This window comes from Carcharhinus amblyrhynchos, chromosome 5 (assembly GCF_965287045.1).
Source record: "Carcharhinus amblyrhynchos chromosome 5, sCarAmb.v2.hapA, whole genome shotgun sequence".
In the NCBI taxonomy this organism is placed as follows: Eukaryota; Metazoa; Chordata; class Chondrichthyes; order Carcharhiniformes; family Carcharhinidae; genus Carcharhinus; species Carcharhinus amblyrhynchos.
In genome coordinates, this window is record NC_137328.1 from 3,276,571 (window position 1) to 3,289,127 (window position 12,557).

At 41.7% G+C, this 12,557-nt stretch overlaps 1 protein-coding gene across 1 annotated transcript; it reads right to left on the reverse strand.

Moving 5' to 3' along the window:
• Positions 1 to 609: 609 nt before the first annotated feature.
• On the reverse strand, positions 610 to 11,963 carry trmo (tRNA methyltransferase O). Its single transcript, XM_080188345.1, has 6 exons — positions 11,870 to 11,963; positions 8,154 to 8,299; positions 7,024 to 7,198; positions 4,716 to 4,873; positions 2,145 to 2,915; positions 610 to 1,227 (listed from the first exon to the last, which is right to left on the reverse strand). Exons 1-6 carry the CDS (start codon positions 11,935 to 11,937, stop codon positions 1,010 to 1,012), a joined length of 1,536 nt encoding a protein of 511 aa, XP_080044471.1. The 5' UTR covers positions 11,938 to 11,963; the 3' UTR covers positions 610 to 1,009.
• Positions 11,964 to 12,557: the final 594 nt, after the last annotated feature.

Sequence of the window (12,557 nt, forward strand, 5' to 3'; positions counted from 1 at the left end):
ACACATGTAATATGAAGGGGAGGGCGGCAGGGGGCATAAAATCCTGTACTGATTACTAAGCGGAAGTTAGACAGCCAATTCTTTTCTTTCCAGAAATCCATTGCCATAATTTGAGAATTCAGGCATAATCATTCCTGTCACTAACATGCTCATCGCATTCATGTTACGCACAATAAAATCTATGGAATTAGAACATAGAACACAACAGCGCAGAACAGGCCCTTCGGCCCACGATGTTGCACCGACCAGTTAAAAAACAATGACCCTCTAACCTAAACCAATCTCTTTTCATCTATAAACCTATCCACGGATCTCTTAAACGCCCCCAAACTAGGCGCATTTACAACTGCAATTGGGCGAAGAATTTGTCTCAGAAATCTTTGAGAATGGATAAAAAGCAACGCTGTGGGGGAAACCCCCTGCACAAACTTTACACGTACAGCTTTTAAACTAAAATGCAGTAAGCACAATTCACAGTGCATTGAAAGATATAAACAATGTTGCTGTAACGGGCATGGAATTACATTTTCAGATGAAGATTTATAAAGCTAAAAATGTACAGGATCAAAAATGAATTAAGATTAAAATCACCATAGTGGACACAGGCACTCAAGATTATATTTAATTTTCAGATGAAAGACAGTTAGAGGGCAGGCAATAATTGGACAAGCAAAATGAACAAACATAATTCAATTTTGATTTTGAAGTCAGTCTTGATTTTTATTTTTTCATGATAGATTTACATGTCTGCATTTAGAGTAGGAACTGTCCATTTAAATTTGCCACGTCATTGTAACACCACTACTAGCAACAAAGGTAACTATGATGTGATAAGTTTACATAGGCAGTTGCCATTATAAATTAAGGCATTGGGCCATGGAAAAGCAGGAAAAGCTCAATGGAAATGCATTTGTGCAACATCCACACCCATACAGGGCTTTTCATCAAATTAAAAACATAGGTTAATGTTCTTAACCTTATCAGGAATTTCTACGCCAACAGTTCCAATCTATGCCCCCTCTTTCACTGGTTTTATCCTCAAGATTTCAGCAAAGTCATCTCCAAACCAGGAGGTGATATGAGCAGTGTCTACAGTGAAGTAAAACAGCATATCCTGGCACTGTTTGCGACGATATACGGATCTTGGATCCTCTGATAGCACAGCCACAATGGCAGACTTGGCTTCCTCCACGGACTGAAAATATTTCAGTGAAACTTTGCCCGGATCTGTTAACAAAGAGTTGATTAAGTTTTAGCTCTTAAATTTGTCAAAAAAAATTAAGTTCTAAAGTTATACTTAGTGTTCAACAAATGCAACAAAGCTGCTGGATCAAGGTCCCCAAGATCACTTAAAAGTAATCGGAAATTTGAACTTAAGCTGAATAACATTTGTAAAATGATTTGAAAGCAGCTAGTGTTAAACTACACTGTTAAAAAATACAGGCTCACTGGCTTTATAAATAGGCAGTCATGAGGTACAAAAGTAAGGAAGTGTGCTAAATCTTTATAAAACGAGGGCTCAGTGTAGCATTCTGTCCAATCCTGAGCCCCACGCTTTAAGGAGAATGTCAAGATCTTAAAGATGAGGTAGAGTAGATTTACCAGAATTGTTCCAGGAATGAGAAACTTCAGTCGTGTGTAGAGACTAGAGAAGCTGGGATTGATCCACCTTGCGCAGCAATAGTTATGGGGAAATTAACAGAGTTGTTCAAAATCATGAACAGTTCAAGAGAGTAAACAAGGGGAAACTGTTTCCTGTGGTAGGGAGATTAGTGTTCAGAGGACACGGATTTAAGTTAACTGGCAAAAGACCTAGGGGCAACATTAGGAAACTTGTTTTTAATGCAGCTTGTTGTGATCCGGAATGTGATGCCTGCAAGGGAACAAGCCCAACGGTAACTTTCAAATTGGATAAAAACTCGAAGGAAAAACAATTACAGGGCTATGGTCAAAGATAGTGGGACACAGAATTAATTGGTTAGCTCTACCAAAGAGCCGACACAGGCACAATGAGCCAAATGACTGCCATCTTATAGTACTTGAGTTTTACAATTCAGGAGGTGTTACATTTAAATGCAAAGACGTGAGAATTTTGGCTGCTGCTTGTATTATCATTAGAACATGCTATATGACACCATTCCTACCTGTCCCATTTGGAGCTTGAAACTGCTTCAGGTCCAATTCTGCATGAGGAGTGAATCGAACATGTAAGGGAGTTACAGGTGATTGCTTTATCCAAGTCGCAACTGTACTGTTTGATGACTGGTTCCCAGGTTTGTTAATAGCATCAAGGTTCTTTGGCCACTCATTCTGACAGACAGTGGCAGCACCTGACTGCTCTGACTCCAAGCAAATAACTTTGTCTTCTGCAGTTACTTGGTTTAGAATATCGCTGTGAAACAGCTGACTTTTGATTTTCTTCACAGCTAGGAATATGCTTTCATCTGAAACATCCTCCTTTGCAGCAAATTCATCCACTTTCTCAGTTTTTAGCTCACAAACGCAGCCCTCCTCTTTGTCCGCAGTTCTGTCCGTCAAGCAGGCTGAGATTGTACTTCCTACGTGTATAGGGGACTGGTTTTCTCCCTCAAGAACATTATCATCCGTCTTTCTGAACGGGTGTACATCATCTCCGGTAGCATGTCGCACCCACTCAGTAAAACAATGCCCTGCTTTGTCTGAAGGCTCCTTAACATGGGCTGGTTCCTTATTCTCACTCTCCATAGTTACTGTTCCAATGACTGGAGTGGGTACACCCTGGCACAGCTCATTTGGCACAAGAATCTCTTGATGTGATTGATGGTTGCTTTTAGTTGGGTCAGCCGCAGGTGTGTCATAATCTGGAATGTACGGTTTAATGTCCAGTACTGGTGTTCCTTGTATCATGTCAACTCCCGAAAAATAAAGAGTGTCACCTTCAAGAAGTTAGGGAAATTAAGTGCACACATTGAATTGTACAAACAATGCCGCATACTGATCATCAATCATCTTAAAATTCAAAGATTGAATCTATTGATTAACTATTACCAATTAACACAATTATAATATAAATATTTAAAGGTCAGAAGTAAGTTTCAAGAGTGAACTGGGTTGGAAAAATCATGGAAAATTGTCTGACTCCAAGCTAAGCTTGAAGCACATTCCGTTCCTGCATTCCACCTTTTACCAGGAACACTTATTACTACTCGTGTTACATATTCCTGACCTCTCCAACACTGAACGTCTTACCCATTCCTTTGCCCCTGCAAGACTTGATTATTTCAATGCCCTTCCTTTCTGGCCTCTCATCCTCCCTGTACTTCAAATATCCCAAATGCAGCTCTCTCCACCATCCCCATTAATCGATTCCTGTCTTTGCTGATCCCCCTTTTACTCTCCCTCAATATATTAAAATCACAATGAACATTCAAACTACCGAGTCAATCTTGCAATCTATCCCAAGTTTATACCTCTTGCCTGGTCCCTGTGCTGTGGCATTTTCAGGAAACCCTTGCTTCTTCATACCACTGCTTGGAGGAGCCTTGACTTCAGTCTCTGGAACTTCCTCTCCAAATTCCTCCTGTTCTTTAATCTCCATTCAAGACATTTTAAGATTATAGAATGATGCATCACAGGAGTCCACTTGCTACATTACGCCAGTGTCAGTTCTGTGCAAAAGCAATCCAATGAGTCCCACCAATCAGCCCCAAGCCCTTTCCCTGTAGTCCTGCAAATTGTTCCCTTAGTCAATACTTACACCTAATTGAATTCTCTTTTAAATGCCAAGATTGAATATTCCTCCATCATTCACTGCCAAAATGATTTTCCTCATATTGCATTTGGTTCATTTGCCAATCGCTTTAAATCTCAAGTCCTCTTGCTCCTGACTCTTCCACCAATAGAAGTCGTTTTATCTTCTCTCTGGACACTTCATGATTTTGAACACCTATATTAAATCCCCTCTCAACCTCCTCGTTATCTTAAAAGCCAGCTTTCCTATCAAGCGTTAGTTTACCCCCATTAACTGTGCTGGCCCTGGTTTAGTCATTTTGTCTGCCTACTTCCACTGTAGGGCAAACCCTATGTTAAAAATGAGATATACTGTGGGTGACACGTGGCACAGTGGTTAGCACTGATGCCTCACAGCACCAGGGAACTGGTTCAATTCCCAGCTTGGGTCACTGTCTGTGTGGAGTTTGCACATTCTCCCTGTGTCTGCGTGGGCTTCCTCCAGGTACTCTGGTTTCCTGCCACAGTCCAAAGATGTGCAGGTTAGGTGAATTGTCTATGCTAAATTGTCCTTTAATGTCAGGGGATTAGAAGGGTATATAGGTAGGGTTATGGGGATAGGGCCTGGGAGGGATTGTGGTCAGTGCAGACTTGATGGGCCGAATGGCCTCTTTTTGCACTGTAGGGATTCTATGATTCCAACCTATGATATCAATGCTACCATTGTATAATTAAATCCGGAGATCAGATGATTATCACAAAGTCACTTGTGTCTTAACACCATCAATGTGCAGGGATGTGGGGAAAGGGCAGGACAATGGCACTTGGTCATAATCTTCATTTGGAGAGCCTGTGCAGATACCGTGGACCAAATGGCCTCCTTCTGTGTTGTAATGATTCCATGATTCATGTAGGGAAACTTCCTGTATTCCTACAGGACCTCGACTTTTCATGGTTGGATCAAAGTTGTCATTTTAGCTCTATAGAACATCTCTGCAGTAGCATACCTTCAATCCTGTCCAGCTTTACCAGTGTTAAACCGATTGCATTGGGTCGATGAGGACTTCTTGTAGAAAATACTCCTGTTTTTAATCCATTTAATCGAGGCGGTTTGACTTTAGCCTTATAGCTCTGATGTCCATTCTTGTGAAAAACAAAGATAATCCTGCATAAATCAAATGTTATACATTTAAAAAAATCAAACGTTTCATAAGTTCAATAAAATTTACCTGCAAGCACAAGGCTAAAGAATAAGATTGCCTTGATTTGTAGATGTCTTAAGGAAAATAAGGAACTAGATTATATTGCCCTTGGAGAACTAGAAAAACACAATGAGACATGTATTTGGGGCAGCATGGTGGCACAGTGGTTAACACTGCTGCCTCACAGCAGAGTTCAATTCCAGCCTTGGGTGACCATATGGAGTTTGAACATTCGCTCTGTGTCTGCATGGGTTTCTAGGTGTTCCGGTTTCCTCCCACAGTCCAAAGATGTGCAGGTTAGGATGATTGGCCATGTTAAATTGCCCATTAGTGTTGTGGATTAGCAGGGTAAATACATGGGGTTACGGGGACAGGGCCTGGGTGGGATTGTTGTCGGTGTAGGCTCGATGGGCCTTTTCTTGCACTGTACAGATTTTATGATGGCTGCAACAAGCAATGGGAAAAGTATTAATTCAGCATTTCAGTTTGATTCAAAGTTGGGCGGCATCTCAGGGTAGTTATTACAATCAGCAAATAGTCACCATTAACAATGAACTTAGGAAAAAAATCTTAAACTAAAGCGTGCGAGTGAGTGCAACTTGCAGGTTGGCATAAGATAAGAGAGTTGAATGGGTGGTTCAAAGAGTGAGAGAAATGGGTTAAATAATAAGGTCACAAACATCTACCTTCAAGAACTGAAACCAATCTAACAGACATGTGAAAACTGATCCGTAACCAACAGCCATGCTTCTGATTTCGGAAAGTTTTGAACTTCTTCACAATCAACAAAAGCCACATTAAAATAATAGATTTTGTGCATTAATTCAGCACATCAATTGTGCATCTTGTGCCACAACAGATATTTGTTTCTGCCCAATACTTTGAGAAGAAAAGTTCACTATAGTCAATATCACTTTAGATAAAAGTTTATTCCAGTAGAGATATAGGAGATGATTTTGCTTTGCTGCCAGCATGAAATCGTGCAAATTGGGAGTGAGAATCAGAAATAGCTCCACCATGAAATGGTTCGCTGACTCACTGCTAGATTTCATGCCAAAACAACCTCACAAAATTAACTTGATTCTCTTTCAGCCAGACTTAGTACTCACAGCAGGGAGACTTACGAGAGGGAATGCTTGTCAGAGTTAAAGCTACAACAACACTGAAGTCTTCTTCAAACATGGCCCTCCTCCTGTGGGAGTGCAGGAATAGTAAATTTATACTAGTCCTACTTTATTGTAGATTTTTCATACTTTCTAACCATTGCAACAATTTTATAAATCAATCATTATTTTAAAAACTAAAACCAAAAATTATGCTCGCTCATGGTCCATTAGCCAAGCTATATGAAAGCCTTGATCACAAACAATACTCCTAACAAAGTTAGTGTTTAAAAAAGCCTGTTTTAAGCACAGAAGAAAAAATAAAACGTGATTAGTTTATTCCTGATAGCATTGTTCATTGAACCCTACGGGGTGCAAATACTCAAATCAGTAAAAGTAGCAATGCAGATTATTAAAAACCAAGCACTGGGGTTCATTTCTAGAGGAGTACAATTAAAAGCAGAAAAGTTGTGCAAATCATGTGAAGAACTTTAGTTAAATTACACCTTTAGTGCCATGCAGTGCTTTCTGGTCTCCACATTACAGAAAAGGCTATCGAGGCATTACAGAAGGGAATGATCAGGGAAGACAGGCTTGTGTGCTTTCCCTTAAAAAAGAAGAGAAGGCAGAGAGGTGAGAGGGAGAGCAAATATGAGAGCGAGAGTGAGAGCAAACACAATCAAGATGAAGAGCGAACACAATAGTGAACATCAGAGCGAGAGCAAATGCGAGAGGGAGAACGAGCACAATCAAGAGCAAGAGTAAGAGCGCAACAGCGAGCATGAGAACAAGAATGAATGCGAGCATGGGCGCAAGGCTGGGTGTGAGAGCAAGCACAAGAGCAAGAGCAATCAAGAGCAAAAGAGAGTAAGAGTGCTTGCGTGCAAGTGCAACTTGCAGATTGGCATAGGATAAGATTAGAGAATTGAATGGGTGGTTCAAAGTATGGGAGAAATAGGTTAAATAACAAGGTCACAAACATCTACCTTCGAGAACTGAAACCAACCTACCAGACATGTGAAAACTGATCCAAGCCCATGAGTGAATGTTCCACGTTGTTAAAAATCAGCTTACTAATTTTAAGTCGCGCACGGGACAAGCTACAAATAGTTGGTTGCCGGGGTGTGCCGTTTTTGGCAGTGAAGCAGGATTCAATGTATCCAATGGGCACAGTTCGAATGTTTCCTTTTAGAATATATAATACATGTAATTCTTAAATTTCATTTCATACATTACAGATAAGAAACTACACTCAATCTATATTACTTACAATCAGCAGGCCAAGTGTGGAATGTAAAATACATTAGACACAGAAACAGACTTGAAACACTAAGATCTGATTAAAATTTGTATATAATAAAACTATATATGGTTACAATCAATAAACACAGGAGGTTTGACTGGATTATCAGAGTTACATTTAATTTATCACTGTCAGTACATTTTTTACAAGTATGATTATTGCTGATGAATTGCTAAGACGCACTGTATATGCAATTGACAAGTGAAGTTTCCCCAAATGGAATATACTTTCAATTTTTTGCCTCTAGGACATCTCTGGTCCAATCATTTGTTCAGTAAAACTGCCTGAACACAGCCCCAAACAAAGTGCTTCCACCACAGTCTCAAGAGAATACTTTATACTTTTGATGTGTTCTGCTGTCTATACCAACTATTCTTGTGGTGAGATTTTAGGTTAATTATCACTCAGTGTTGAGTTTTCCTTTGGACAGATGCTTAGAAGAACTTAGTCCTCTCCCAATGTTTACATTCTAACTCTACCATCGAGGACCTAGAAATGGAACAGTGTATACTATATATGGGATAATTCATCAACCAAACTGGCTTCAGATCTTGGTTCTGAGGTCAAAAGGCATCTTGCTAACCCACAACACCAAACAATTTCCCTTCTCACAACAATAATTTGTACTGAGATCCAACATGGAACTCACTACTCTAAATATAATGATATTGAGTCATTACTTTAGCAATCAAAATTACCCCATCTACACGAACAATATCAATTTAGTCAGTTCGTGGACAACAGGGTTTGAAAAAACACATGGAAACATCAAGTAAAAACAGTTCATCGCAGGCCCAAGGAGACCCTGTAACAAATTGAACAATCAGAATTTCATACCTTTCTCCAAACATAGGGACACTTGCTCATCTCGATTTCTGATTGGTACACAATTCTGGGAGGCCTCCTTTTTCGAACCATTCAAAAGGGAGTGCAGGTCATCAATAGATTTCTTATGTACATGGACAGCTTTGTTGACTTGCTGCCTAACATTGTACAATTAAAGTTAAAGGTTAGCAATGCTTTATTAGTCCTCTTCTTTAGCGATGCAAAGGTTCCAGACATTTCAGAATAGCTGCATCTATCCATGGGATCCACAACTGTGAACCAATTGGTATCTACCTGCATCCCCACCCTGCATCCAGGGAAACACCATCTAGGTACTCAGTATAACCAGCAGAGTAATAGTTAAAGGGTACTCTTGTGACAAGGTATTTTTCAATGCATAATAGGGGAGTATTTTAAACAATACTTGCCACCTTCAATAAATCTACCTACATAGCTTTAAAGATTGGTTAAGGCAGCTCCTGCTGTTGTATGCACTCACTCTTCTACATATTCACATACTTATTTTGGTTGTGTGACGTATTTCTGGAATACTGCCTGCATTTATATTGCGCCTTTCACAGAAAAACATTGAGTCACCAGATAAAAACAGAAACTGAGCCTATAGAAAATAAAGACGGTGATCAAAATTTTGATCGATGAAGTGGGTTTTTAGGATAGGCTTAAAAGGAGAGAGAAATTAGGGAAGTTTTTGGGAGGTAATTCCAGAGCTTAGGGCCTAAGCAGCTAAAGACATGGTGACTAATGGATAGGACAGTTGGTGTCGGACCAAAACCTAGAGTTGGAGGAACACAGTTTTTGTTGGGTTGAGGGTTGGAAGATGGCATTTGGATATAGGTAGAGGAGGCAACAAGAGGCTCTGAATACAAATATGAAGGTTTTAAATTGATAATCCAAGTGACTAAAAGCCAATAAAATCACAGAGGTTTGAACAAATAAATTTGCGGAACCATCAGACCACCACCTGCAAGTACCTTTGAAAGGGAAAGAAGCAAGCACTTGCATTTCAATAGTGCCTTTGACAATCTTAGGCCAACCTACATCATCTTTCAGACACCCAAATACTTTTGTTATATTGGAAACACGGCAGACAATTTGCACACAGCCAGATTCCACAAAAGATAATATCATCATGCAAGATCTGAAACAAATGTTCAGTTTGAGGCTGTACATCTTACTAGACCAGTTAGTAAATACACTGCAACCTCTCCAGTCAAGAATGTTTAGAACCAAGTCATTTCTAGATGTTGGAGTTTTTTGGATTATAAAATTACATTACAATAATTAACCATAAGTGTGTGAACCAGAAGTTAGTGGTGCATGCATATAACTATTTACCTGAAGCATAAAACATTATGGAACACTAATATAAAAAACTGTTTTCCTTACTGATTATATATTCCATGTTTCCACTCCGAAGTACTATACTAAACTGATCCCATGAATTGCTTGGGTCTGCTCAAAAGATTTCTAGATGATTCATGTTTCTGAACAGTAGATTTCCAGAGTGGTTACACTTTAATCTGATGATGCTTTCAAACTAAAGCAAAAGGAGCTGAGCGTGACCTAAAGAAAATCTTGCATTTACGTAACACCTTTCACTAACTCAGCATCACATAGTAATTTAAGTAATTTTGATGTGTGATCACTGTTAAATATGAGAAACACAGCTGTAATTTGTACAAAGTAAGCCCTCACAAACAGTAATGATCAGAAAATCTTGTTTGATGGATGAATGTTGGCCAGGACATCAGACAGAACTCTCTATTTCTTCCTCAAAGTATCTTCATGACATCACTAACATCCACCCAAAGCAGCAAATAGGTCATCAGAAAGATATGGCTTGAAAAATGAAAACATGGACAGCTTGGCAAGAACACTTGAGGGGGACCCTCAAAGCATCCTGAAGAGATCAGACATACCCATGGGAATCCCTGGCGTGTGACCAACCAAAATGGAGAAGATTCAGAATGACTCAAGAACAGCTTCTTCCCTGCTGCCATCAGACTTTTAAATGGACCTATCTTGTATTCGATTGATCTTTCTCTACATCCTAGCTATATGACATTTTGAACCCTCTCCTTTCCTTCTCCCCGATGTACTCTATGAATAGTATATTTTATCTGTATAGCATGCAAGAAACAATACTTTTCATTGTATACCAATATATTTGCCAATAATAATCATTCAGGAAATCATAGAATTCAGCTCATCAAGTCTGCACTGACAATCCCACCTAGGCCCCATTCCCATTACTCCACATATTTACCCCCCTAATCTACACATCCTGGGACATGAAGGGGCAATTTAATGTGGCTAATGCACCTATTCCGCACATCCTTTGGCTGTGGGAGGAAACCGGAGCAACTAGAGGAAACCCATGCAGACATGGGGAGAACGAGCAAAATCCAGTGACCCAAGCTGGGAATCAAACCCAGGTCTCTGGAGCTATGAGGCAGCAAGTCTAACCAATATACCATCCCAAAGTATCAAGCACATTGAGATTCTTCATCAGGAATGCACAGAGACAAAGTCAAGGTGTCAGGGAGTGCACAAACCTCCAAACAGCCCATCTAACCCGACCAATTCACACCACATAGATACAGCCTGCAGATCATACATTGGACTAGTCAGCCATCTCAGAAGCCACGGAACCTGAGTGGAAGCAATTCATCATTGACCCTGGAGGACTACCAATGGGGGAGGACTTTGCAACACAGGGATATTCCCCATGGTGTATATGTGTGTGTCCCGTGACCAATATTCAGCCCTCAATCAGGATGACGGCTAAAACAGGAGAGCTGATCCTGTTTTGTCGTGGTGTGGCACAGTGGTTAGCACTGCTGCCTCACAGCACCAGGTACCCAGGTTCAATTCCTGGCTTGGGTCACTGTGTGGAGTTTGCACTTTCTCCCTGTGTTTGCATGGGTTTCTTCAGGGTGCTCCGGTTTCCTCCCACAATCCAAATGTGCAGTTTAGGTGGATTGGCCATGCTAAATTACCCTTTAGTGTTCAAAGAAGTTAGAGGGATTAGTGGGGTAAATACACGCGATCACAGGGATAGGATCTGAGCAGGATGTTCTGTCGGAGAGGAGGTGCAGACTCCATAGGCCAGATGTTTAAGTTTATTTGTGTCACAAGTAGGTTTACGTTAACACTGCAATGAAGTTACTGTGAAAATCCCACTTCAGCACTGTCGGGATTCTAGGATTGATTTGTCTTTATAGCGAAAAGTATAGTTTCTTGTGCACTACCAGGACAAAACATACTGTTCATAGAGAAGGAGAGTGCAGAATGTAGTGTTACAGTCATAGGCAGGGTGTAGAGAAAGATCAACTTAATGCGAGGTAAGTCCACTACAGCAGCAGGCAAGAGGCTGATGGATCAGTACCAGCTCGCTGTTTCTGGGACCTTGCTGCGTACAATTGTGTTCCCCACAAAGTGAGTGAATTCCACATGGAGGCGCTTCATTGCCTGGGGAAGAGGGATGCCCTGAGGATGTGACAGGGGCTATAGCAATGTAAGTCTTGCTGCTGCGTTGGGGATGGGGATGGTTGTTGTTGGCGCTCTGCCGGGGACCGGGGGGGGTCCGCGAGCCGCCGGTAACCCGGCCCTCGGCCCTCCCCGCCGCCGTAGGCCCCGGCACCTCAGCTTGCAGAGCGCGGGCCCCGGTACCTCAGCCGGCCCTCCCCGCCCCGGTGCCCCGGTACCTCAGCTTGCGGAGCTCGGCCCTCAGCACCCGAGCCTCCCGCTCCAGCCCCGCGCGCCCACCCGCCATGCTCCAATCAGCGGGCGGTCCACTCGGGGGGACACGTGACCCCGCGCACCACGTGGTTAGCTCTCACCACGTGACCGGGCCCGGCCGCGCCTGCGCGCTGCGGGGAAGCGGCCAGTTACTATGGTAACGCCTACCCCTCACCTGGACCAACCTTGACAGGCTGTCAGTCCAGGTATTTTTTTATTTTATATCATTGCTCCATTCCTAACAGGCTGCTGCCATTGTTATCAGTGTGACAAGCAGGCTTACATTAACACTGCAATGAAGTTACTGTGAAAAATCCCCTCGTCGCCACACTCCAGCACCTGTTCAGGTACACTGAGGGAGAATTTAGCATGGCCAATACATCCAACAACACATCTTTCAGACTGTGGGAGGAAACCATAGCACCAGAGGAAACCCACAAGGGGAGAACGTGCAGCTGCACACAGTCAGTGATCTGAGCTGGGAATTGAACCCATGTCCCTGGTGCTGTGATGATGTGGAGATGCCAGCGTTGGACTGGGGTAAACACAGCAAGAAGTCTCACAATACCAGGTTAGAGTCCAACCAGTTTATTTGATAGTAAACAATTTATTAGACAGCTTGTGGGACTACTGTGAAGTAAACTGGTTGGACTC

Bases quoted from the DNA above. Each gene is read 5' to 3' on its own strand.
- trmo (XM_080188345.1), bottom strand. From the start codon at position 11,937: ATGGCGGGTGGGCGCGCGGGGCTGGAGCGGGAGGCTCGGGTGCTGAGG. The intron at 7,199-8,153 runs GTATGAAATTCT...ATATTCTAAAAG, and splicing joins GTCCCTATGTTTGGAGAAAG to GAAACATTCGAACTGTGCCC. The intron at 1,228-2,144 runs GTAGGAATGGTG...CTTTGTTAACAG, and splicing joins TCAAGCTCCAAATGGGACAG to ATCCGGGCAAAGTTTCACTG.